At 37.4% G+C, this 24934-nt stretch overlaps 5 protein-coding genes across 21 annotated transcripts; 2 read left to right on the top strand and 3 right to left on the bottom strand.

Moving 5' to 3' along the window:
* On the top strand, positions 1 to 5346 carry LOC107270636. 2 transcript variants are annotated; one of them, XM_015745816.2, is made up of 7 exons: positions 1 to 249; positions 1746 to 2050; positions 2230 to 2505; positions 2610 to 2842; positions 2911 to 3174; positions 3252 to 3507; positions 3727 to 5346. In XM_015745816.2, exons 2-7 carry the CDS (start codon positions 1795 to 1797, stop codon positions 3897 to 3899), a joined length of 1458 nt encoding a protein of 485 aa, XP_015601302.1. In that variant the 5' UTR covers positions 1 to 249; positions 1746 to 1794; the 3' UTR covers positions 3900 to 5346. The 2 variants fall into 2 exon arrangements, with proteins under 2 accessions (XP_015601302.1, XP_015601300.1); XM_015745814.2 differs by having other exon boundaries at positions 2908 to 3174.
* Positions 5347 to 5859: 513 nt separating this feature from the next.
* LOC107270638 lies at positions 5860 to 9166 on the bottom strand. 4 transcript variants are annotated; one of them, XM_015745819.2, is made up of 4 exons: positions 9025 to 9166; positions 7810 to 8083; positions 7634 to 7732; positions 5860 to 7528 (listed from the first exon to the last, which is right to left on the bottom strand). In XM_015745819.2, the coding sequence occupies exons 1-4, from the start codon at positions 9087 to 9089 to the stop codon at positions 7148 to 7150; spliced, it is 819 nt and encodes a 272-aa protein (XP_015601305.1). In that variant the 5' UTR covers positions 9090 to 9166; the 3' UTR covers positions 5860 to 7147. The 4 variants fall into 4 exon arrangements, with proteins under 4 accessions (XP_015601305.1, XP_015601308.1, XP_015601307.1 ...); XM_015745822.2 differs by lacking the exon at positions 9025 to 9166 and adding an exon at positions 8163 to 8515 and having other exon boundaries at positions 7148 to 7528; XM_015745821.2 differs by lacking the exon at positions 9025 to 9166 and adding an exon at positions 8301 to 8515 and having other exon boundaries at positions 7148 to 7528.
* A 181-nt stretch (positions 9167 to 9347) lies between these two features.
* LOC107270639 lies at positions 9348 to 12148 on the bottom strand. 2 transcript variants are annotated; one of them, XM_015745824.2, is made up of 3 exons: positions 11867 to 12148; positions 10253 to 10538; positions 9348 to 10187 (listed from the first exon to the last, which is right to left on the bottom strand). In XM_015745824.2, the coding sequence occupies exons 2-3, from the start codon at positions 10523 to 10525 to the stop codon at positions 9693 to 9695; spliced, it is 768 nt and encodes a 255-aa protein (XP_015601310.1). In that variant the 5' UTR covers positions 10526 to 10538; positions 11867 to 12148; the 3' UTR covers positions 9348 to 9692. The 2 variants fall into 2 exon arrangements, with proteins under 2 accessions (XP_015601310.1, XP_015601309.1); XM_015745823.2 differs by lacking the exon at positions 11867 to 12148 and adding an exon at positions 10817 to 11167.
* Positions 12149 to 12288: 140 nt separating this feature from the next.
* LOC107270643 (dopamine N-acetyltransferase) lies at positions 12289 to 14229 on the bottom strand. Of its 3 annotated transcripts, XM_015745832.2 has the most exons (4): positions 14077 to 14229; positions 13616 to 13721; positions 13412 to 13548; positions 12289 to 13128 (listed from the first exon to the last, which is right to left on the bottom strand). In XM_015745832.2, exon 4 carries the CDS (start codon positions 13112 to 13114, stop codon positions 12401 to 12403), a length of 714 nt encoding a protein of 237 aa, XP_015601318.1. In that variant the 5' UTR covers positions 13115 to 13128; positions 13412 to 13548; positions 13616 to 13721; positions 14077 to 14229; the 3' UTR covers positions 12289 to 12400. The 3 variants fall into 3 exon arrangements, with proteins under 3 accessions (XP_015601318.1, XP_015601319.1, XP_015601316.1); XM_015745833.2 differs by lacking the exon at positions 13412 to 13548 and having other exon boundaries at positions 12289 to 13151; XM_015745830.2 differs by lacking the exon at positions 13412 to 13548 and having other exon boundaries at positions 14077 to 14227.
* A 12-nt stretch (positions 14230 to 14241) lies between these two features.
* On the top strand, positions 14242 to 24671 carry LOC107270632 (protein AF-10). 10 transcript variants are annotated; one of them, XM_025088004.1, is made up of 14 exons: positions 14243 to 14764; positions 15542 to 15621; positions 15931 to 16101; positions 16186 to 16398; positions 16504 to 16672; positions 17114 to 17160; positions 17296 to 17633; positions 18605 to 19069; positions 19157 to 19340; positions 19435 to 19639; positions 19899 to 20051; positions 20129 to 20393; positions 20471 to 20599; positions 20668 to 24671. In XM_025088004.1, exons 1-14 carry the CDS (start codon positions 14656 to 14658, stop codon positions 20819 to 20821), a joined length of 2682 nt encoding a protein of 893 aa, XP_024943772.1. In that variant the 5' UTR covers positions 14243 to 14655; the 3' UTR covers positions 20822 to 24671. The 10 variants fall into 10 exon arrangements, with proteins under 10 accessions (XP_015601289.1, XP_015601288.1, XP_024943772.1 ...); XM_025088003.1 differs by having other exon boundaries at positions 16799 to 17160; XM_015745806.2 differs by having other exon boundaries at positions 16504 to 16729; positions 16799 to 17160.
* Positions 24672 to 24934: the final 263 nt, after the last annotated feature.

Here is a 24934-nt window from a genome sequence, read left to right as displayed (position 1 = left end):
GTCAAGGGTGGAACGTCTCCCATCGAAGCATCTCCGAAGAGACGCTGTGTTTTTCGCGAATTACATTCTACTTGACTAACGATCCCGTTAATTAATCTACGTGACATTACCTAAACTCAAAAAATCTCGTGAGTGTCCAGGAGGTATTGATCGAACGCACAAATCTATCCTGGAACGACTGAGACGTCTCTGAATAGGAGTTTCTGATTGTCTGTCTGGGCGGTGGCAGGTTAGGTTTCTACGAAGCAAGTAAGTTATTTGACTCAATGTATGTTTTCAATCTTTTTCATAAATTTTAAAGTCATTTTTTTTACTTTACTTAAAACAATAACTGCCATTACTGTTTATTTACTTACAAACAATGAGTTGGAACTTTATACATACACGTATTTGCACCTTCCATTGTTTTCAGTGTCAGAAATTCATAATACAACATATCATCTTTATTCCTTTGATGTTTCATAACCTGTGGCGTTTTTGATCAATCGAAACTTTAAATTTATTTTTCTTTGATTAATATCATCAGGGTCAGATTTGAGCTAAATTGTAAAATACGACTCTTTGAAGTTTTTTTTACATGTAGTCCTTCAAGAAGGAATCGTATTCTACAGTTTTACCGTACCTTATATATATACAGACGTACTTAGGTATATTATGTAAGGATGTATTTGGAAACGCAATGTGTCCAAATTTGGAATTGATAAAAAGGATAGGCCAACGAGCTTTTAGATACGTGATACAATAGAAAAGTTTATCGTTCTTGGAGATTACCGGAACTATCAAGCTTGCGGTTTAATTTATTTCCATGTTTATTTTACGTATTTATTATCATTCGTGCGCCCCGCGATAAGCGCGATACTTTAATCTCATTTTTTCTCTCATTTCTTCTTCCTTCAATTCCTTTCTCCGTTGTTCGGGTTCTAGCTGATTAGTTCAGTGGCCTCCGGTAAAGAATGGCAAAATAGAGAAAAAGTAAAGAAAATAGAATATCGCTAGAAATTCGTTTCTTTGTTCGGAAATTGACCACGTACTTTCCAAGTCTCCATATTGTTAGCTATATAGAACGATCCAATGAAATAACCGCAAAATAGCATTGTTTTCCACTGTGCCAATCGTGGAAAATTGCCAATCTGCCAATAACCAAGTGAAAAATCTATACGCAAGTTTTATAGAAAAGAGGGAAAAATTCACTCTGTATGTAAATTTAATATTAAAATAATAAAAAATACATGGGATTCATATAACATCCGTACTAATTACTTTATCAGCTTTACCATCGCTTTGAAAAAAATTGAAACCACAATATATGTATATTCAGTATAAGATTAACACTTGATCGTATAAAAGGAATACAAACCGGACAAAATTGACTGAAAATCCATTAATTTACAGTCCCTGCTATTTAGGGACAATATTTTGTCCGAGACCAGGGTCAAAAAAATATCACAAAAATTATCTAATCTCGAAGAAGAGACATATGGACTCTAATACGTACTCAAATGCCTAATGATTCATGGCAGACAAAAGCCACAAAATATTTGTCCCTTGAGTACACACAAAAATTCGAAATCTGCAGCTATCTGTGTTCTGTACATAAATATATTCGTTCTACAGGGTGTACTAAAAGTTCTTAGTACCACGATCATTCGTACCTTGTATTTCAATGATTACTGTTGATGACGAATGATTGGCCTAGAATGATGCTAGAGAAAAATATATATTCTACATAAAGATATTTGTTTCAGCATATTAATATTCGTCAACCTGGCGAGCCTGACGAGTTGTGTCTCGACGATGATGGACGACGAGGAACAGGAAGAGCTACGTTGCACCGGAAGTGATGTAGAAATCGAGGAATACACAGACACCGAGGAGTCGCCATATGCCGCCTATCAACCGACTGATAAACTTTTCGACACGGATCAACCTGGCTGGCAAAAATTTGGCTTTTTGGCCACCCTCTGCACCGTCATCGCCTCGGTTACCACACTCATTATCAGCTTCCCACTTTATCTTGAAAGTGTCAGCGCTGTTTCCAACGCCTACACAGGTATCGATTCACCAATGACACGAGCCAGGATGATAAAACACCTGTTTTATAAGATAAAAGAAATCCTTATCGTTCCTAGAATTTCTAATCATTGACACTTGATCATCTTTTGTACAATTAAAACCCATGTACTTTTTTGTTACTTGATAATATACGTCAGATCCGGTTTACTTCAACAGGTCTTACCTTTACGGCCCTCTTATCAGCTGGTATATTGGGGATGGTGAGCTTCCTGGTGGGGAGGATTTCACCGCCACCACCCTTAATCCCTAACAGTATGCGAGTAAAGATAGCGCGATGCGCCCTCATGAAGATTGCCACTCTCTACGCCCTGGCTGGTGTCTTCATTACTCTGTCCCTGGATCAGAATAGAGTTCTGTGTCATCTTCAGGACCCCATAAAAGGGATCACCCTTGTCTTTTCGTTGGTCTACTACTTCTTCTTCTGCCGTAAAAGTAAGTCACTCCAGTTTACTGTGTATGGATGCTCAATGGATGGTCGTTATATCTGGGGGTGAATTAAGGGATGGTTTATATATCAATTACTTATTGTGTTTCAGTGATGAGTCTGCAGCGCATCTTCTCCACTACTACTATTATAGTGGGTCTGTTTATAAGTGTCGATTATGGCCTCTGTGATGAATTTCGTTGTCGAGGTCGTGAAGTCTCTGCACACACAGCATCCATGAGAGGATCCTGGGGCACCAGGGCAGTATGGACCTTTATATACGTCGGTGCCCTGGCAGCCTTTGCTATGGTCTTCACCATGTTGGAAAGTCATTATGCTACTGGGGTGAGTTATATTTAAGGGCTCTTTTCTTTCAGATATCTGTACGATGGTTTTTCATTATTTTCCAGCAGCAAAACGTCTGCCAGCTTCTTACTACACAGAACAATTCCTTCCTGTATACGGTGTCCAGGTTGGTCTCATCTAGGGATATTCGACGTAGGGGTTCTGAAGAGGAGGGTGGACGTCTTCTACATGTTACCGATCCGGATCCTTCGATCAAGCCAAAGACTTACCCTAAACCGCCCATTATGCGAACGCTGTTCCACATGCACGTTATCACCTTCCTTGTTATCTTGGCGTTTAGCTGGTTGGATATTTTACCTGGTATCGGAAGGGTTTGTTTTCGAATTTTTATATATGAAAATTGTGGACTTTGGTATTTTTTATTGCTAATTTTGGTTTTTACTATCAGGGTCTTTCGCCAGTCGAACTTTACAAGACTGTTCAGCATGGTTTACGCTGTCACTTTCGAGGTGGTAACACTTGCTCCAACGTTTCCGGTCATGGATGGACCTTCCTCTTCTCCTACGTCGTCTTCGCCATCTCCAGTATGAACTTCCTGGCCATGACGGAAAGTGCAGTTTTTACGGTGGCTGCAGCTACCGTGTCGCTACCCCTATCAGGGATTTGGTGGAGTATTTACAAAATGGACGTCGGCGTGAATGGAGGTGGGTATTTTTGAATTTCACAAAGTCAGCCGCCATGAAAGGAGATATCAAGTGAACGATTTTTTTTACCATTATTATTCTGTCTCTTTCGGAAGCCCATATTGTCTGTCAAATTTACAATCATTTATTTTTCTCTTATTACGTTAACAAGAAATATATATAGTCACCTTATTAAAGTTTCTAATAACTACAGAGGATCAAAAATATTCATTGTAACAGGTACCATCTCCTGGTCACCTGGTGTAACCGGCGAATTAATCTGCGCCTTACTTGGACTTCCCGTTGTGCTCCTGGGACTTGGACTTTTAGTAAGGGCACACTTCAGGGACACTCAGCTACCTTATCAAAATATGCAACCTTCGGATGTCCAGCGGGAGCCTTGTCACAGATGAATCATTCAGAAAGTCAGATCCCGTCTGTCGCACTTCGTCTCAATCCCATGAAAGTAAAATACCAGAGGGAAGAATGAATAAATAGAACTTTATTCTCAAGGGACGAGGTCAGACGAATACGGAAGTGTGAAAGAGGCATGTCGAAGGTTCAGGTGTCGTATTTCTGGCAGCCACGCGTGTTACGAGAACGACGAGATATGAGCAAATAATGCAAAAAGAAAATAATAACAAGAAAACTGTTTCCTATGTATTAAAAAAAGAGGACGTCCATCAAGTCACGTTATTGCCAATTTATATTTTATTTTGATAACGAAAATATTTGATATTTTGGATGATGGTTGATGTCGGTACTTATAACACTTGTTAGTACAGTCTGAGGATTTCACGGAGACACTAGCTGGGGTACTGAAGTGTCCTGTACCAGGTATACCTTATACGTGCTCTTTATATACAGAGCTATTCAGGCTAAATGTACAAACTGAAGTAAGCCTGTCTATTTAATATCTATGGTAAAGCTAACTTCAGTTGGTCCATTTTTATTCAATAATTCTATCGATAAATAACTACCACGTATATATGCCTTCATTATACACAGCAATACGGTTATTGTATAAGGTATAGTCTGTTCATGCTCTTTTTATACTAATAACGTTCTCGTCTCTCTTGTTCTTCATGGTTGTTTTTTTAATTTTTTCTTACAACCTCTTGCTGGGCACTCGGCACTTACTTGGCTCGTGCCTCCTTAAATTCTCGAAGATAAGCGTAACGTATTTGCCAAAGATAAAAAGCCAAAAATATTTATTGCTACGAATCGTAGGGCTCCTCAGTATTATTGTGATGCTATGCGCGCACGTAGGTCTCTTTGTGTCACATGAGATGTTTTATATAATCGCAGATACGTGTAAAAGCAGCTCTGTATAGTCTTAAAAGTTGCACAAGGGCATTAGTAATACGTGACGAATCAAGGATACAGAAATATTATCCGTTTTATGTACATATACGGACTTAGGAAAATATTAAGTTTTATTATTGTAATTAATCATTAATATTTTAATGTAGCAGGTATAATATTTTTAAGTAATTTAGAACAACATTTAATTTAACGTTTCATCACTTAATTACTCGTTGAGTCTTGTTGATAATTCTTTTGATTATTTTTTTGTATCTTTACTGCTTCTTCTTTTGTTATCACGTTTTAGCGCGAAGATTGAATAATTCAAATAGTATTAATGAAATTGCTAAATCACGTATCCATGATGCAATCACGCAAAACGGAATGACTTTCTTGTGCCAAATTTTTCGTGTGAACGACGGTTCCTGGTTATTAGTACGTAACGACCGTTGCTGTCGCATTAATGCGCAATTTAACTGAAACTATAAAATATTTACGTAATGTGCGAAGGAAGGAAAAAGTTAAAATAAAAAAAAAGAGGATAGAGAATCGAAACGTCCTGTCGCTACGGTACAATTATTATTGGTATGAATAACTATTAGAGAATTATTTAATTCGATATAAGAGAGATAGAGATTATAAACACGTTGAAAATGCGCCACTGGTCATTCCACAGCGAGGAGTTAAATACGTCCAAGATTTTTTATAATGAAATCAAAAATTGAAAAGAAACGATTTACATTGAACGATAAGGAAGAAATAAAGCAAAACACTAATACACAATTGATTTTACCGTAAATTGAAAAAAAAAATAAATAAGAATAGAGGTGACGAATCGACAAAAATAAAAGAATTTTAGATTTTAGACAGTCCAATTTTACTGGACGTATGTTGTGTATACATAGGACTTATTAGCATGTATTTAATCGTGCAATTTAATTTTTCTTTTAACAGTGGGAACGCAATTTCCCTAAAACTGACGAAAGTCTGCTCAATGCGCGCTGAAACAAATAATCAAACACGCGCATCTTGATTAGTTAGAGGGGGAATAAAAATATACAAAAACAATAACACGCCAATCCACAATCTTTACTGTAACGTATCGTCCATAACAAGATGGACGAAGAAACGAAAAGAATAAGCAAATAATTCCTAGACTCGATGTTAAAAGTTGTTGAATCGTTGTAAAGTTGATCGATAAATAATTAATTCTTGTCCTCCGGCGGTAAAAGAAAATCGCAAATCGATCCTAGGATACGCATATATATTTTCTAGCACAAAATGTCATTTGTTATTTTTACATTTATTCTGTTGCTGTCAATATACAAATGACGTCTGTACGTGTCATTATATTTAACGTATGGTATGGTATTTAACGTATTCGAGGACCTGTGGGCTTTGTAATTTTGACATATTCATATAACGGCCAAAGACGTTTCGTAATTCTTAACGCCATACCGGATAACAAAATGGCCGATTTAATATAATAAGTGGCTTTTAATAGCCAATGCGCAAGTATGCTTAGGATTAGAAAAACACTTGTTCAAAGTTTCGTGGACGCTGACATCAATTTTAAGAATAAAAGATGGCGGCGACGATAAGGCGTTCTTAGAAAATTAATTTCTAGAGGCAAGCGTATTCGTACAATATGTCTTATGGTACATATTTGTTATGTTGAATAGAATTTATCAATTTATTATATTGCAGTTATATCGTTATTATATATATATATTTATTATTAAGTTTACTGTCTTTCTGTATACTTTAATCAGTGTGCTCAATTATAACGTATACTTACTCGTTTTAATATATAATTCATTCTCTATGTGTATTAATATAATTGTATAAAAAAGACATAATCGATATACCGTCTCGATTATTACACAAGCCAATCTTAAATGATGTGCGTGAATTATTAGGTTATTTTTCGATTTAAAATTTCGTATCCTTTTCGCAATGCTTCCTTATATACTCTTTTTCTTCTCCATATATATTAATTTGGATATATTATATAGATAATTGATTTTGAGTCTATCGAGATTAATCGAGTGCCACGATCTAAGCTATAACTCTTTATTATCTAACTATATGTATACATACATATACATGTGCCTAGTTTTTCCGCCCAAACGCACAACTTGAATGTGGTTTTATTATAAGAATCATATGGGCGCTTTAACTTCAAGTGGTGTCTGTGGGCTGAATAACCACACAGTGTGTTAAACTGTTCAAAATTATCACTTAACACTGGCTTCATTTTATACCATAATACGATTTAATTCAAATTTTTGAACACTCCTATTTAGCTCGGTGTTAAAACAGCAATATTTTTTGTGACAACAAAAATTTAATTGCATCATAATCTAATTGCCCCCAGTCTAGCCGTTTTATGAATATCTCCGATTCTATCTGAGAATTTTTTACCCTCGTAATAATACTGCTCGTAATACACAGTCGTTAACCATTCAAAGTTTAATTTCGCAGCTATTCTCTGACTGTACTCCGACGTGAAGACGCCAAAGGCAACTTCGGGAATTGTGTGACGATTAGTCAATTCCTTCCCTATGGGAGTTTTACCGCATTTCTTATTACGAATGCAACGCGCCAATGCCAAGGAAGCTTCAACCACTCTCTGACCAATTGAGCAACCTCGATACCTGGGGTCCGTGCCTACGTAGAAGATCTCCATCGTACTAGACACATCGTACTTTTTGAACAGATCAACACTGGATTCGATCTAAGAATAAAACAAAATTAGTTCCCCCTACAGTTAACCTAATAAGGTTATTCGTACCACGTAAAAATTCAATCTTAATTCCCAATTAAGTATCAGTCAACTTACGTTGCCCAAAAAATTTATCAGTCCCAAGCAAGCTTTGTATTTTATATTGTTCTCCACGAATATTTCCAGTGGATCCTTTCTCCCATTCGTCAATGCCATCTGAATCAGGAGGATAAAATATTTATATACAGTTAAGAAATTTTACGATTTTTATGTCATATAGTTTTTATACTCGCGTGTAACTTGTTGAACGCTACTGCTATCACTCGGTCGGTATTGACGTCTATTGCTACGACACTACAGCCATCTTTGATGACTTCCCTGAAGACGATCTGCATCTCTTTCGCTGCGCCAGTCTCACCGTACATGTCTACGCCTAAAGCAATGCACTCCTGGTACATGGAGCATTGTTGCACCGCGATGGCCTCTTCTACTCTGTCGTCGGTAAGGCTGACGTATTTTATGACACCATTTGGGCCGTCGCCTACGTAATTGTACATTTCTTGAGGACTGCAAATTACATGTGTCAAAATCAATCCTATTTCTGGTGGTTAAGTGTTGTTAAAATAATTATTAGAGGGTATTTTACTTGGAGCAGAATTTGTTTCGGTATTTTGATTTTTTTAAATATATTAAAACTGTTACGTAATATCTGTACTTAATGCATTGTTATTATAATAATTTTTGGAAACTCGCTGTCGAATATGTACTCTAACTTACACTGTACGTGAATACAATGGATCGAAATAATATGTCAGTTTTGGAAAACTCTTTTTAACATTTTAAAATCTAGCATTTACACTGTACGCGGTTCTGCACTACACTGCAGTAGTCGCTGCATTTATCTACGATTCGTGATAGTTAAAACCACTTAATTCTAATCAGTAAAGAAACTACGACTGATTGACACGTTCGCATCTATATATAACCAAAAACTGCGCACTTCAAATTGCATTACATGAGCATATTAAACATGAAGATTGTGTACGATTTTTTTACAGATACATTTTTTTAACAATTATATTGTATCATTGAAAATATTCGCTACATGCTGTATAGATGTACGACCGTGCGTCCCAGATAAGAATGTTAGGGCAGTATAATCTGGTCTAGATCACGTCTGATAATAATATGTACGGCGACGTTTTTTCTGCGCTTTAAAAATACTTATAATTACACGAAAAGTTTTTTTATAAAATAATAAGCCTGTATCATTTATAAGGAAATTATAAATTTTCTTTCTTTAATTAACAATTCAACTTTACTTGATAGCTCATTTCTTCCGTGATTTATTACGGTTATATGAGAAAATTTTTTTAAGCTACAGTTTCATTCATTTTATACACATTCCTCGTCTCTGGGTTTTATTGTTATTAAGTACGATGATTTCCGGAATTTCATGAAAATCTTACCAGCAGGAGATTTTAAATACACTCGAAAGTCAAACTTACCTCATTTTGAGAAGCTGCCACCTGCTTGGTAGACTAACAAAATAGTACTGGCTTCGGTGACACATTTACCGTATCGACTTAGTTTATTATATTAGAAGCCTAACCCTGATTTCTTAATTCATGTATACTACGTATATGCTATATAGATTACAATGCTTTCATGCTAATAAATCTTATCATACACCAAGCAATTTTTTATTTGAATTTCATCATCTTGTCGTCAAGGTCAAGTAGATTGATATAGATATTTGCATCCTCCAGTATAAGATCCTCAAAGAATCCACCAGTGGGATTCAGATGTGTAAGATATAAAAATTCGTAACAGATGTAATTAAAGTATTTTTAATGAGTACAACGTATACATTAAATAATTTGAGTATATATGATTGTGATCAGTATATTAATGATGACAACAGGTGATGGTACATACCAATATCTCATATGAGATAGAACTGGCGTTAATGATAAATTAATATGATGTTTAAATAAAAAATATTCAAGATCTTTAAGATAAATGAAAGTACAAAGTAATTATAAATTATTTTTTGATAAGGAATTATTTTGATCGTTATAATGTCCAACTGTCGGTCAAAAGCACTGAATCTATTTGTGCAATTGACTGTGTATTATTTAATGAACGATTAATTAACCTCCAATTATTAAATACATTAATTCTTCAGTCGTTTGGCCACCAAGGCACAACTTTTGTCAGCTTCGCCTATTCTCTCGCTGAACTTTTTACCTCTGAATTCAAATCGATCGTAACTAACCTCAGCCAATGTTTCAAAGCCTAATTTAAGAGCGATCTTTTTCGAAAAATTCGAAGTCATAATTGCAGACGATAAACTAGGCACTAATGGCTTATTTGTGATAGTATCGTCGTTGTTGATACATACTGGCGTCTTAACATTCTTTCCTCTCTTCAGTTCTCTGCCAATTTCCAAAGAAGCCGCAACGACCAGCTCGCCGATTCTTCTCTTGGAGTAATCAGGTAACGTAGCCAGGAACATAATTTCGAGAATGCAGTCCACATTGTAATGCTGGAAGAGATTTATTTCGGAGTCGACATCGATCATGAAGTCAACCAGAGCCTTGGACGATTTATACTTGCACTTTTGACTGAACAATTCAAATGAACTTTTTTCAGAGTTCAAAGGCCGCGTCTAAAAATTAAAAAAAAAATTTGTTCAATTAAAATAATGATAAAACAGCTCTTTCTTTTATTTACCTGAATCTTATTAAAGGCAACAGAAATAACTTGTCCAGTAGGAACGTATATAGCTACTGCACTGACTCCATCTTTGGCGGCATCCAAACACAGTTCCTCAAGTTCCTTCATAGCACCAGGCTCCTCAATGATGTCTACGCCCTTGCAAACACTTTCGTTCTTGAAAAAACTTTCTCTTATCACACGAAGAGCACCGTCCAGTGTCTCGCTAGTCAACGATTCAAATTCCACGTTCCCATCATCCATGGAACCCCATAAACGATAAGACGGCATTCTTTTACGTACACTGTGAAAAGATCAAAAGATTTGTCATGGTCAAAATTCAAAATAACAATTAAAAACATTTTTTTAAATTCAAAAGAAACTTTTCGTTTAGTCCAAGAACCCGATGTTTCTCTATTACGTCTCCAATCACATGATTATACGCTTTCATTCGTAACAAATCAAAGGTCGAGCCTTATCGAAATAATATTTTTTCTACACGTTTTCAAATATTCTACGAAAGGATTTAATGTGACATTTTAAATAATATCCAATGAAAAATGTATAATCGCTTTCACGGACCTCATAATGAAAACTTTGGTAATTCAGACAGTTTGTTAACCCGCGACAGACTTTATTACACTGACCACTTGTTCAGTCTACATTACCAGCTGAGCAACGTATATTTCCTAATATGTATAGATATACACATGTGTATAGCCGTTACCACGAAGCCGACCTTGTAATCATATACGTATAACTATCCGACCTGATAAGCAACACTGAATAAATTCCGGAGTGTTGCAAGTTGCCGTCACAAGTTGCTATACCATTGTATAGACATGTGACTATACGTATTCATAGATTATATTATGGTTATATTACATATACAGTATCATTGTACCGACTGAATTTAGCCCATTTATTTGATCTCTGCTTTAGAAACAAACTTCAGGCGGCTCAGTGTACTCGTGAAGAAGGTTGTACAGCACAGTGTGATCAATAAAGGATAAAGGATAATATACACGCTAGTGAAGCAGATATCAAATAAAAATTGTATAATCTAATATGCGTAACGAGCGTGGATATTGAATATAAGTGTAAAATGTGTGGACCAGACAAATTTTATCGTGTACTGCACGTGATTTAATTCGCGGGAAATATCAAAGCCGGTCAAAAACGTTACTGACTCGACATACAAATTGTCTAAAGCCGCGTTCCACAAATATCACAAAGTTAAAGGAATTGGCTTGGTGATAAAAATAGAATATTCAGAAGACGCCAAGTCGGGAAAAATAAATTTGCCTGTGTAGTTCACTTTGACGTAATGCATCTTGTTTAATGCATGAGTGTCATCTCGTGAATCATAAAAATCAGTAGACTGTGATCGTAAACGCGAAATACGAACTTAATGAACGATGCGTGTGAATTTACGTAGTTTGTAGAATGTATGCATCTATATATGTATATAGATATTACAGTATTGCGTAACGTATTAATAGCTTTGGAAGGCCAGCAGTATGTTGGGTAGTATAAAGATCTTCAAACGATGATGGCAATAGACAATTTCTGTAGCAATACTGTTTATATTAAAGAAAAAAATGTTTATTATATTTATAAACTGTCACTTACCTGACTAGCGACGTCTCATCGATGGGTGTTATGATCTTGCGACGTTTCTTTCCCGTTCACGAGGTTTCAAATATCATGCACGTAGCGCCTTTGTTCTTGAATTATCTCACAAGTACTTCTATAATTCAAGACTGAAATTCTTTTGAGGTGTAACTTTTCTGGGCGATTGTATAACATGATAGGAATATTTTTCTTAAAAGAGTCACTTCAGGTAATTGTCCGTAATAGACGATTTGTTGCCGCGAGTAAATAATGCATTTAAACTGAAATCGGAACAGCGGCTCCATCTGTGGTAAAACGCGCGAAAATACGAATCAAATGGCTAATGCGCAGTCGCGGTCCTTGAATCTGTAAAAATAGACGACTGGAGAAGGTTGGGTTAATAAGAAAAGGTACTAATCGTATAGCGACATACAAGTTAATCTCGTAAAATGTAAATTATAAGTTTATTCAATCTGTAGGATGATCCTACGTCTATTTTGATGCATTATATTCTTTATAACGATATATATTTTGATATATTGTGTTTTTGTTTTATAGTATTTCTAGAGTCATTACAGAGCATATATTATTTGGTATTAAATCTTGAAATATTGAATGGCCACGGTCATCCTTGAATCTTAATAAATCATATTTCAGAATGGATTTCATGTTGATTTTTTCAGCTACGCGTTTCGAGTAGGGTGATGTGTATAAACCAAATATCAGACCGACATCTTTAAGTTTTTTCGATTCTTCAAGTCCAGATAATGATAAGACCTTAGCCAGACCCAATCTTCGATGATTTTTATCTACGGCAATTATACAAAATTCCAATGCAGCTTTCACGTTTGGATATCGATTAAAAATATCAGCCTCGTCCGATATAATTGCCATATAATTGAAATAATCAGCAATCACTTTTGTTTTTTGTTTTATTTCCCCGTAAAGGGAGGTAGCAGTTTCCGATCCGTTTGGCCTTTTAGTCAAAATTGTCACGTTTACTCCGACAATCTTGTTCGATTTCTTATGAATAATTACAGGACAAGGTGATCGCTCGAAGGCAACGGCAACCAGGAGATTTTCATCTTCTTCGATGAGCTTCTCTTCTTCTTCGTCAAAATTTTTTCCAGCAAAGAGACACTTGGCGATCGATTCTTCGCGATTAAAATTCTTTCCAAGAAATTCATAAATTTCTGGAAGTTCAGATTTATCTGCTAATTTCAGCAAGTAACCATCCGGTAGCTGAATAGATTTTGTAGATTCCATACTAGTTTTCTTTCCTGAAGAGATTGATTAGTTGAAACTATTTCAAAATAAATTGTTTAATTATTCTTAGCTATGAGTCTAGCATTGAAAATTACACACATCTAGAATAATTCCCGGCGAATACAATATTGCATATAAGGCATACGTTAGTTGGAACGTAGCCCTCGGTTATGTAACATCACTGTACCGGGTGATCTTATATGAATGATGACACATGGCCATTAATGTGCACGTTATATGTAATATTATGTTTGCTGGGTCTGAGTTATCGAAAAATCATAAAAAATAAAATTATACCGAAGATACTATAGGAAACTCCTATTGTAATATCACTTTACATATCTTATCTCTCCTATGACCTCAGTAAGAAGTTTCTCTGAGATTAATGTTACTTCGATGATTATCATTCAATTGTAAATAGACTCCTCCATTAGCTTTAAATATAAAATTCATAAGTCGAATGCAGTCATACCTAATTAAAGAACACAATTTAATACGTACCGGTTTGGGTAAAGAATAAGCTAGGTTGGATAAGTTAAGTACAATTTATCGTGACGCAGATAAAAAAGATAATGCCAAGAACTCTCCAGCATTCCAATACCGGTAGCTGAAAAAAAAATGTTGCATTAATCACCTAAGATATTTATTAAATTACAAAATTTAGCATTTTATTGTTGCATAGGTACATTCAATTCACGTTTCTACGTTAAAAGGAGATGATCAAAGTGGTATTAGTGTATTTACGAAAATGACTATATTCTCAGATAGCCAAAAACGGCTCTGATCCCCAAATAATCCTGTATATCGCCAGCGTAATAACAGCATCTTGTAAAGCATGCTGTTATTATGCCTGTTAGGGTTGGTTTTAATATTTAAGTGCTGAAAATTTACTCAACTCTGATCAATAGAAATTACTCTTAGTACGCAATGATGATATCCCGATTATAATTGAGTATTCTCACCCTGATGCTCAATAGAGTCCCAGCGTTTTCTTCGTGGACACAGTACATATGTATGTATGTCCTACTAGTACAGCCGGGTTGGTAGTGAATTCGCACGCGGCCCGCGTTGCAGCCACTCGGCCATGATGCATTTTCGAGGCGCGCAGCATAGTGCGCATGCGCGCAAACCGCGCAACAACAAAATAAAATGGCCACCCAACGAAACAAATAGAGCGCCGTCGTAAATAACAAACCGTCCGAGGGCGTTTCAGCGGTGAATTCCGCGTGTATTGGACAGGTACGTTAGTCGCGTGGCCAGGCAAGTGCCAGGGCTTAGGGCGACAACGTTATTCTTTGTGAAAAGAGAAGCTAGAGTTATACTTGGGATAGAGGAACCGACCGGGTATCTACGGTCGTTGGATGCGTCACGCGCGTGTACCAGCCACACGAGACAACCAGGGAAAACCAGTGGATCAGGTATCCTTGTCGACCTCATCGTCGTCGGCATGTCCCCACGAAGAACGAGTACACGAGTTCAACCTCGTCGGCTGGCCTAGCTCCGGCTGCTAGTCTCGTCTCTCGGGCCGCCTGGACCACAGCATGAAGGAGATGCTTGGAGGGTGCTGCGTGTGTTCTGATGAGCGGGGTTGGACTGAAAATCCGCTGGTGTACTGCGATGGACAGGGATGTACTGTCGCTGTTCACCAAGGTATGTTTCAAATTATTTGTAGGGTCATCAGCTGTGATGCTCTTCCTTGTTGGGATGCTGTGGTTCTTGCTATTTACTCATTTTAGGTTTCGCTGTGTAGGCTAGTATGGTTTGATTGTAGGTATGAGCTATGGTATTTCTGTACTACATTTTGTTTGTAGTTTATAAAACATACTGAAGCATCTTATTACACGAATAACATTGAGATAAATGTTTGGAAAAGAGTGATAATTTATCTTGATAAGTTTTAATTATCGATAAGTAAAATAAGAATTATCTTATTCTTATTCGATAACAGCAACAAACATTGTTGACTAACAAATTTAATTGGATGTAAATTGATAGAACTATGTATTTATTATAATGAGTATCAATGTATTATATTTTTCTGTGTTATGCTCACCAAACTGTATTGTATAATATCAAAATATATAAGCATAATGCTTTACCCCCTACTGTTGTAAAAGGGACCACCTCTGTGATTCTACTATTACTGCCATTTCTTTAGTATGACAATTGAGAAAAACATAGAGCTATAAGAACAATATAAATCTTGCTATACCATTTTATGTATCATATTAATACATATTTATGCTCTACAAAACATTAAAAATGACCTTTTTTTTTATCATATGCTAATGCATGACAGTTATTATTCGTAAATTACTGTTTGAATTTTTAACATATTTTTACTTGTCAGCTTGTTTTGTTAAGATTATACTTTTTATGACACGACTCAGCAGGTGCATCAATAAAAATGATTTTGTTTATTTACAGCATGCTATGGTATCGTTACGGTACCAACAGGACCGTGGTACTGCAGAAAATGTGAATCACAAGAGCGTAGTACACGCGTGGTAAGTTACTTTTACCCCTCATTAAGTTATTCTCTTTTAATATAAATCTTACCCAATGATACTACACATCAAAAATCGATGACCTTAATTCATGACTCATGGTTTCTTCACAAGCCTTTAAGTCTACTATTTACTTCAGAAATTTGCATCAAGTAAAAAGAAGTAGGTCAGGGTTCAACAAGCATTCTATGGAGTAAAAAATATGGAAAAATGTAGTCTCGGCAAACTCAGACATAAAAAAACTCTAGCTTTTAACTTCTATGTAAGATGTCGGATGTAGTAATTGTGTGGTTGCAATGCAAAATGTTGGAACAGCGTTGCGAGTTGTGTCCGAGCCGAGATGGAGCTCTTAAGAGGACGGATCAAGCAGGCTGGGCCCACGTGGTATGTGCCCTCTATATTCCAGAGGTACGCTTTGGAAATGTCACCACGATGGAGCCCATTATACTACAACTCATACCTTCCGAAAGGTTCAGTAAAGTGAGTAGTTGACTCAGTATAAAAAAAATATAAAAAGAGATATTGTTATTACTTTCCAATGGATATAAATACCTGTCATTTCAGACGTGCTACATTTGTGAGGAGCAAGGTCGTGGGAGCAGGGCAAACGTAGGAGCTTGCATGCAGTGCAATAAGACCGGTTGCAGGCAACAGTTTCACGTAACGTGCGCGCAGGCTCTAGGTTTGCTCTGTGAAGAGGCTGGCAATTACCTGGACAATGTAAAATATTGCGGGTATTGTCAGCATCACTACTCGAAGCTGGTTAGTAAATCGAAGGTGATGTTTCTGTATGCGCGTGTATCGGTCGTGCAACACATAGTCTTGTCAGTACTGTTGATTCGGATGCATAATAACAAGAAGGGCAATGACATATAATTCCAGAAGAAGGGCGGCAACGTCAAGACGATCCCACCATACAAACCAATACCAGCGGACAATGGTTCATCGGATTCCTCGCCGGAAAAGGAAGCGGAGACCCCGATGAAGTCAACTTCTACTAGTAGCAAGCGGAAAAGTTCGAGCTCCAAGTCGGCAACATCGAGCTCAAAAAGCAAGTCTAGCGCTAGTCCTGGCCTAGAGATAAACGGAGTCGCCGACGACAAGAGCGGTAGCGGTCGTAACACGCCCAAAGAAAACTCCGCGAATTCAAGTAAATTCACAACTTCCAATTTCGTAGAGACCGTTGTCACCCAGTCAGAGAGCGTATTCGGCCACGAAGGCACCGCCGTCACCGTCAAGTCCTCCGGATCTAATTCAAATTTGATTCACAAGAGCAGCAATCAGTCGAAGTCTAGTTCGTCGTCCTCGAGCAAGTCCTCGGGTCATTCGAGTAAAAAAAGAAAGACTGGCGCGAGGACACCTACTGTCATCAGTAACGATAATTCGAATCACTCGATTAGCTCTGAAGCCAGTGGCTCGGTTGTCGTTGCTGTTAGCTCTGTTGTTCAGCAGACTGTCACTTCCAATCAAACAGTACAGCCGACTGTTACAGAAGCCACGAGTCTCAGCACAACGACAGAACCTGAAAAATCTAAGAAGGTACTAACTTCACTCCGAATAGTAATAAAACCGTATCGATGGTCCAGCAACTGATTCTATCATATGACTAGAGCCAGATGTTAGGCTTTCAGAGCTTCTAGCAAGTGAGTTCTCAACTTATCATTGTTGTTACAGTTGAAGGTTGAAAGTCCACCGATTCAGCCGTCTATCAGCACTTCCATTGCAACAGAGGCAACAACAACACCTGTGATAATGTCAATATCTCACAGTCACCCATCAGCTGTAACGCAGTCACCAACAACAATATCAAACAGCATAGTGGTGTCAGTACCATTGACTGCCACTTCCCTACCAAGTTCTGTTCAGAGCGTTGTCACTAATGCACCAACGTTGTATCAGCAACTGCAGGAAAGTATGATTACAACTGCAGTGTCTAAAGATACCAGGACAAATGTGATGCCCAACGCTGCTGAACGATTTCTATCAGAGGATCAACCAATGAAAAGGTGTCGGTGAGTTTTTATTTATCAATTGAGGTATATAGTAGAATATAGTTTCAATAATATTTACTCGAAAGATACAAATAGTGTTATTTGTTTTTATTGAGTAAAGACGTCACAACTGTTTATAAATATCTACTTTCTGAATTGTCTTCTCTTTTTTCAATACTATCTTTACAAATCAAACAAGCTTCCAGTTCTGTTTTTAGAATGGTCAGGAAGGCGTATAGCTTTTTTATATAACCAATTCTCGTATTTAAAGTTTTATTAAACAGCTGATTCTATGTCAGAATAATACAATCTACATTGAACGCGCCTTTACAATCAGGCGGGCTTCTCAACACCGCCTGCTGGCTTGCAGTTGCATGAGTGCACTGTGCCGTATTCAAAATGGCCGATGTGGGGGGTAAACAAGCAGGTTGCTCTAACCTCTTTCGCGCGTGATAATGTACTCCGTCCTACGAATAATACGGTTTTTCAGTGAGAAAGTGACATAATTTAACCGAAAATATCGAATATCAGGTAAAGATCATCATTCGCCTGAGCCATTCTCTCAGATTCGTCAAAGATATATTCGCGTTCCTCAATAAAAAATAGAGTGTTTATAACAGTAGTCCGCTCGCTATGTATTGAGCACAGCGGTTCATTCGAGGTCATTTCATTACTATATATTGTCGTTCCGTTACTAACGAGACAAAAGTGTTGTATTGTTTGCCAACTGGAATACTATAATTTATTGTTTTTTATGATCTTTCGACGCTCGTACCTTACTTGTTACTAGGGGTTGATGAAAATTTTGAGGTTATGTTTGTGTTTTTCCTGAAGGATAAGAGGGATAGCGCGTAAATGTATCTCGCGTGATGTAACTCTATTTATGTAGCAGCTAAATGCTGTTTCCACGGAACGACGCGTTGGAATATATAGATATGAGCTTGGCTGTGGCATAAGTGACCTCAAGATGTATGTTGAAATAAAAATTGTAGATCTCAGTCGTCGGACAAGCCGGAGAAGACCAGAAAACCGAAACGTGGCTCCACGCCGAGTAGTCAGCCAGCTACAACTGTTCCACTTCCATTGTCAGCTTCCACAGCAACATCAACGACTGTATCAAATAATACTGTGGTATCCACGACGAAGCGGGGTGCCAGGAGTAATCATCAGACGCCACCACCGTCCATAACAGTGGCTCCTATACCCTCCATAATACAGGGTCCCACACTAGGCACAGGCCACTTTAGCAGTGTGGGCTCTGGTTCGGTTGGTACTATGGGACCTACTGTGAAAGAGTCACCACCTAGTAGTCCTGGTTCGGAGAGCATGAGTAGCTCTGGACCAGGACGAAGAAAGAGAAAGAGTGCTGGTGCTGCTTCAACGACACCCACACCTTCCACATCAAATACACCGACTACACTTTTAAGCTGTACTAAGGAAGAAAAGGATGTTAAATTGTAAGACAATTTATTGAGTTTTTATATCCTCTGGTAAGATCACTATACATGGTAGACAATGTTCAAATTCGTTATGGAATGTTATAGGTTTCAAAATGGAGTAAGCGCACCTCACATGTTGGGTAATCAGTTAAATCCTACCTCGACGATGGCGCAAAAGATGTCGGATACTCTTTCCCAGGAACTGGAGGCTCATTCTATTTTTACGGAGTCGAATAATCCAACTACCAGTTTAGTTGGACCGCAACTTCACAGTCGTGTTATTGCTTCTGTAAGTTCCTAAGACGTATGGCACCGCGACGCTTTCTAATGATAATAATGGAACTGCAAGACGGATGCTTATTTGCTGACTATTCTAATACTAGATAAGATCCAACCAACCGACCGCACCTGCAGCCTCTCTGTCGTCGGTCTTCTCGACGAACAGCAACACGAATTCTAACAATGTAGCTGGCGTAGGGACATTGGGCGGCGGTGCAATTCCGCAAACACTAGATCAACTTCTGGAGAGACAGTGGGAGCAGGGCAGTCAATTCCTGATGGAACAGGCCCAGCATTTTGACAGTGAGTGTACGGCAAGGAAACACGCTTTATAGTAGCATGGGTTTCGCAAGTGATGGGGTTTTGTGTTTTATTTGTAATTGCTGCACGCCGGGTTATTTCTAAACGAGGAAATTTGACCGCCACTTATATTGTCATGAGAATTGTTTTTGCCAGACTTATTATTTCTTGCCTTTGAATAAGTAGTTTTGCTAATATACAATCGTATATTCTTCAATACAATTTTTAAATAATTTTAGTTAATAAATTCTGCTTAATGGTATTACAGTCGCGTCACTACTATCGTGTCTGCATCAACTGAGAGCAGAAAACCTAAGACTCGAGGAACACGTGAACAGCCTTTTACAAAGGCGAGATCACTTACTGGCAGTGAACGCAAGGCTGGCAATTCCATTGACAACGCAACCCAGTACACATCCAGGTGAGAACAAAAACAAGTAAATTTTGTAAATAGTTTTAGAAAAGAAAGTGTTTTGACATGCTTTTTGTCTCTTGCAGTAAACAACATACATCCAACAGTGAACCCATCGCATCCTAACATCCCACATCCAGACATCCCACCAGGCGCACAAGCCCAATTACCCCGTGTAAATCGCGAGTCTCGTGTGAACAACACTTACCTGCCACATTCAAGTTCCAGCAGTCATTCCACAGCGATGGAAAATGGTTTACCACCGGATCCATCACCTCCTGCGGCAGCTTCCTTATCTCAGTACCAGCACAGAGGTTCCCTAGTGCCGCCGCAACCCAGCCCGACGATAAGGTAACGTACTTGTCTTGAACAAGATAACAGAAAGATTGGGCATTCAAATTCAATCTTTGTTTTGACGCTTGACACAGGCACAGTCCGGCTGGAAGTGGCTATCATCAGGGTCAACCTAGTAACATCGTCACCGCCGCCAATGCTAATAATTCTGGAGTAGTACGTAACTCGTCTGTAACACCGGATCCTCTTCGAGGAGTTCCCAGGTAAGTAATCACATTCCTTTGCATTTTTGTTACCCGCGATCAATATTGATTATGAACATTTTTATCAGGTCAGTTCCGCAGTCATCTAGCAGCTACATGCCTTCTATGTATCAACCAGCTATGTCCAATCTGACGAGTAGTCAGGCTGGTGCTAGTATGCATAATCTTCATTCGCATGGACCTTCCCCGACTAGCCATGGTCCACCAGGGAAACCCAGCTGAAGGTAGATCCAGGCCCAGGGCCGGCGAAGTCGGGATACGCGTGTCAAGTCCAACACTGGTACTAATTACTGCACAGGCCAGACTCGTTATCATCGTAGACATTGAGGATTACTTCTGGTAGTTAATGCCAGGACCATCCTTGGCCGATGAATTTCACTTACGCATCCTTCTTCACCTCTTCCTACGTCACATCCTCATATTTCTTCTTCTTTTACTTCATTTTACTACATAGCTCGAATACAGTGGCTTCTCATCACGTGATTATTTTCGAAAATTTGACGACGCGTAATTCAATGTTCGATGAAGTTTGATGTACCGACGCTGACTCGAAGATCCTGAATGTTTAAGCTTTCCCTTCTGTTCTTTGAAGAAAGTTGTAACTTTCTCTTTTTAACCCCGGATTTCTGACTCTGTGTCTGGAACGTCAAACTGTGATGTGAAATATTATATAAGGTCTCGATACGATTAATTTTCGTCATTATGTAAATATTGTACTTGATTAATTCATCCGTTGATATTTGCATACGTCAATCCGAATGACGAGTTTAATGTTTAATGATTTTAAAGGGTTGACCCGGTAGTATTTATGTTCATTTCGTATATCTCATTTGCATCTCTATTTGTCACTCATTTCGCGTCAATCATGTCACAAAGTCAAATAAGAAGAGAAGGAAAAACTGCCACGTAAAACGTAACGTAACGTAACCATTGTCATTACGTTTTCGAATCTGGTCGCACCTTTTATCGTCGTTTGAAAAAGCTGCTGATTTCCATATCATTGTGTTCTCGTACTAAATGGCGGTTACGGCCAGTTTAGTTAGGATTAGTTTCGGCTTGTAATCATTTTTGTGTTAATTTTGGGGACTATTGTTTCTTTTTCCTTTTTTGTTTTTAATTCTCTAAAGTGTATAATGGAAGTTTAAAGAGTTTTGAGCCTGATTCGCGCTGATTAGATTTATATTTAAACTAAATTCAAATTCAGTAGTCTAACTCGATGATTACGTACGATTAATGTAAATCGTAAATCACTTTTAAAATTCGATTAACATTAATTATTATTATCATGCTATTGTATTATACATCATATAATTCAGGCCCATAGCAAGGTTATTTATTGAGAGGCTAAATTGGACGTATTAGAAGTATAAAATAAGAAGAAGCTAGATGCTACTGGCTCTGCGTAACAACGTCAGTGCCAAATTTTTGCGACTAATGTGCAACCGAAAACGAGGCGTGGGGGAAGAGAAAAAAGAATTACGGCAATGGAGGGTTGGCCTACGATGGTAACAATGGACTCCGCCGAAGCGACCGAGAACGTTCATACTTTTTTTTTTATCGAATCAGTAATAAGATACGAATTCGGGATTATTTGAAAAATTAATTATTTTTGTTTTCTCTCAACTGTCGATCAATGCGAACCGAGAAAGCCCACAGATGTACAAACATTAGCGCGTAAGTGAAACCTATGGCGACGAATAGCAATAATACAATAGGTGTACATTGAACTTAAACATAAACAATAACTGCCTGTAAGTCAACGATGGTGCTTTTGGCAATTCAAAAAGTTGCTCCTGTCTCTTAATTTTCACAGTTTTACAAAGCGAGCACACTTGTAATATCTGATGCTTGACATCGACAGAAGAATAAATCCATTGCGAAGTAGAAGACGAAACAGTAAAATTTGTTTTCAAGAACACTTTTTTAATTTTGCAACAAAGATATTAAGTAAGAATGATTTTTAATGATTATGTTCTGAATTAGTTATCAATTTAGATTATTTTCTGTAATTCGTATTTGGTTGGCTGTCGAAGGAAAATTTTTTTTAACCAATTGAGGCACCATCGTTGCATCCCTTTGGATGGCCATCACTATTGTTTACGTGGCCGCAATCTATTTCAGAACGCGTTAATCTGAAACCTATTAATAATATTGTAAATTTTGTATTGTACAACACTGAGCACTGCCCTCCACACGAATCATAGCTGTGAAATAGTTTGAGTAGAAATCGTCAGGCCGTAGCTAAGCGTGTGTTCGTTCTATTTCTTATTAATTATATAATGTAATTATTTTTTTAATTGCCCAAGCGAGTTAGTCAATTGGTTTTATTTTTGATTTATCTAACTCACCACATAGACTGCCCGAAAAGACCAATGCAATAGTGTTCATGTTAATTCACTCTCGTGTATCGTTTGTGGAATCGCAAATGTCACAATCTATAGGAGAATTACCGAACATCCTTGATGTAATCGTTAATCGCAAATCTATTGATTTGCGTGGATGAATCGATATAAATAGATTTAACTGTATTGACATCTAGAACGAAGACCGATTGATTGTATATTTATTTATAAATGCCGGAAGAATCCCAAATTTTTGTATTTCCTGTGTGCGTAGACGCATATGTACTTGCGGTCGATGAAATTTCATTGAGTTTTTTGCTTCCTACGCGAAGATCGTTTTACCTTTAATTTTCAAAATTCTCGATCGCAGCTCAAGAGCGATAATTTTGTTTTTGACAATTTTATTACCGCAAATTGGTATTTCTACTTGGTAATCCAGATTTTTATTATCGTACAACTTTACCATTTTTTTTTTTATTGTTTTCATTTTCACAAATTCATGTCAAAAATTACAAAGGATCTGTTCCATCGGTGATCGTTAGTTTTACGCGTTTTGAGATCGTTTGAAAAGTTTATAAAAACAGAGCGAAGAAAAAATCTTACAGATGTCCGTGAGAGCTATGGCGTTAAAAAAAAAATGTATCAACAAATTCCTGTACCTGCCTTTCATAATCTTGTATAGCGCCTCGCTCTCACCCAATCTCAGGCGCTCACTTCAGATTACACAATCATAAGCTCAGCAATGAAGAAGAGAAGAATGCGAGACATGAAAATCTTTTGTAAAACAGTTACACGCACAGAAAGAAAATATCGTAACTGTATTACCTCACGCAAAAACATTAATTGGATCTTAATCCTGTCACGTTGTTGTTCTGCTCACTGATTGATTGCGTGAGCGCTCGGGATGCGAATATTTTCTAATCGATCTAAGTGAAGGACGGAAGAAATGAAAATGAGGCAGACAGAGAGAGAAAAAGTTAAATTATCGCCATACCTTGTCGCGTATTCGTCGTGCGTCAATATATTTGAAATCCAACGACAATTATGTTCGGATTCGAATGCAATTCGACTGATAAGCGATTAATTAGACAGAATTAATAATCATCGAGATTTTAGATTGTAAATTATATATATATACTGGCGTGTATAAAGCTTAGACTATTAGATGCATTAGATGATAACGTGAGAGAGAGAGAGAGAGAGAGAGAGAGAGAGAGAGAGAGAGAGAGAGATTGAAATAGAAAAAAAAAGTGAAACACCAAGACTTACAGATTATTCGATCATCACTCAGGGAATCGGTTTACTTTCGGATGTTATCTTTTTGAAAAATATACTCCTACCGATTGGTATTAACTCTGACGATCGTCGGTATGCGTTCGGGTCGATAAACATTCTAGTTCGTTGATTTATCGATCGTTGGTCGTTTGCTGTTTATGATTTTTCAAATGTTCAATATCGTCTATTTTAACGAATTGGATGACTTTTTCTTGTGGAAAATTACACCTCAAATTTAATCAATGACAACGATCGGTAATTCACAACCAGACTTGAGATAACGATACGAATAGTCGTAACGGACTTTGATACATTTTTCTAAGAGGAATAAATTTCTTAGAATTCTTTGAACGCCGATCTCTCTGGCAGGGAACATTTTTTTATTCGTTGTCCGGATAATTCGAAAAGATCCGCTTGAACGGGTGACGGAAAAATAGTTCTTTTTTTTTTTTTTTTTTTTTTAAATCCCAACTGACATTTCGGAGAGATCGAGCGATCGAGCGAAAATTGATTAAATACGGACAGAAAAGTCATATTTTTCCACAGTCGATCGTGCCAAATTTTTTTTCATAATTCAGCGCAGCTAACTCGATTGCTAATTACGTAATCGAATAATATCATCTTAGTCATGTAAGATAACGTGAATTAGATTTTGATGGTGGAGTTAAAAAAAATATGTCGATCATCTTAGACAAGAATTTACGTCGTCATCGTTGAT

Source organism: Cephus cinctus, unplaced genomic scaffold, assembly GCF_000341935.2.
Source record: "Cephus cinctus unplaced genomic scaffold, Ccin1 Ccin1_scaffold0806, whole genome shotgun sequence".
Classification (NCBI taxonomy): domain Eukaryota; kingdom Metazoa; phylum Arthropoda; class Insecta; order Hymenoptera; family Cephidae; genus Cephus; species Cephus cinctus.
Note: the sequence above shows the minus strand (reverse complement) of the source record. Positions and strands in the feature narration are given on the sequence as shown.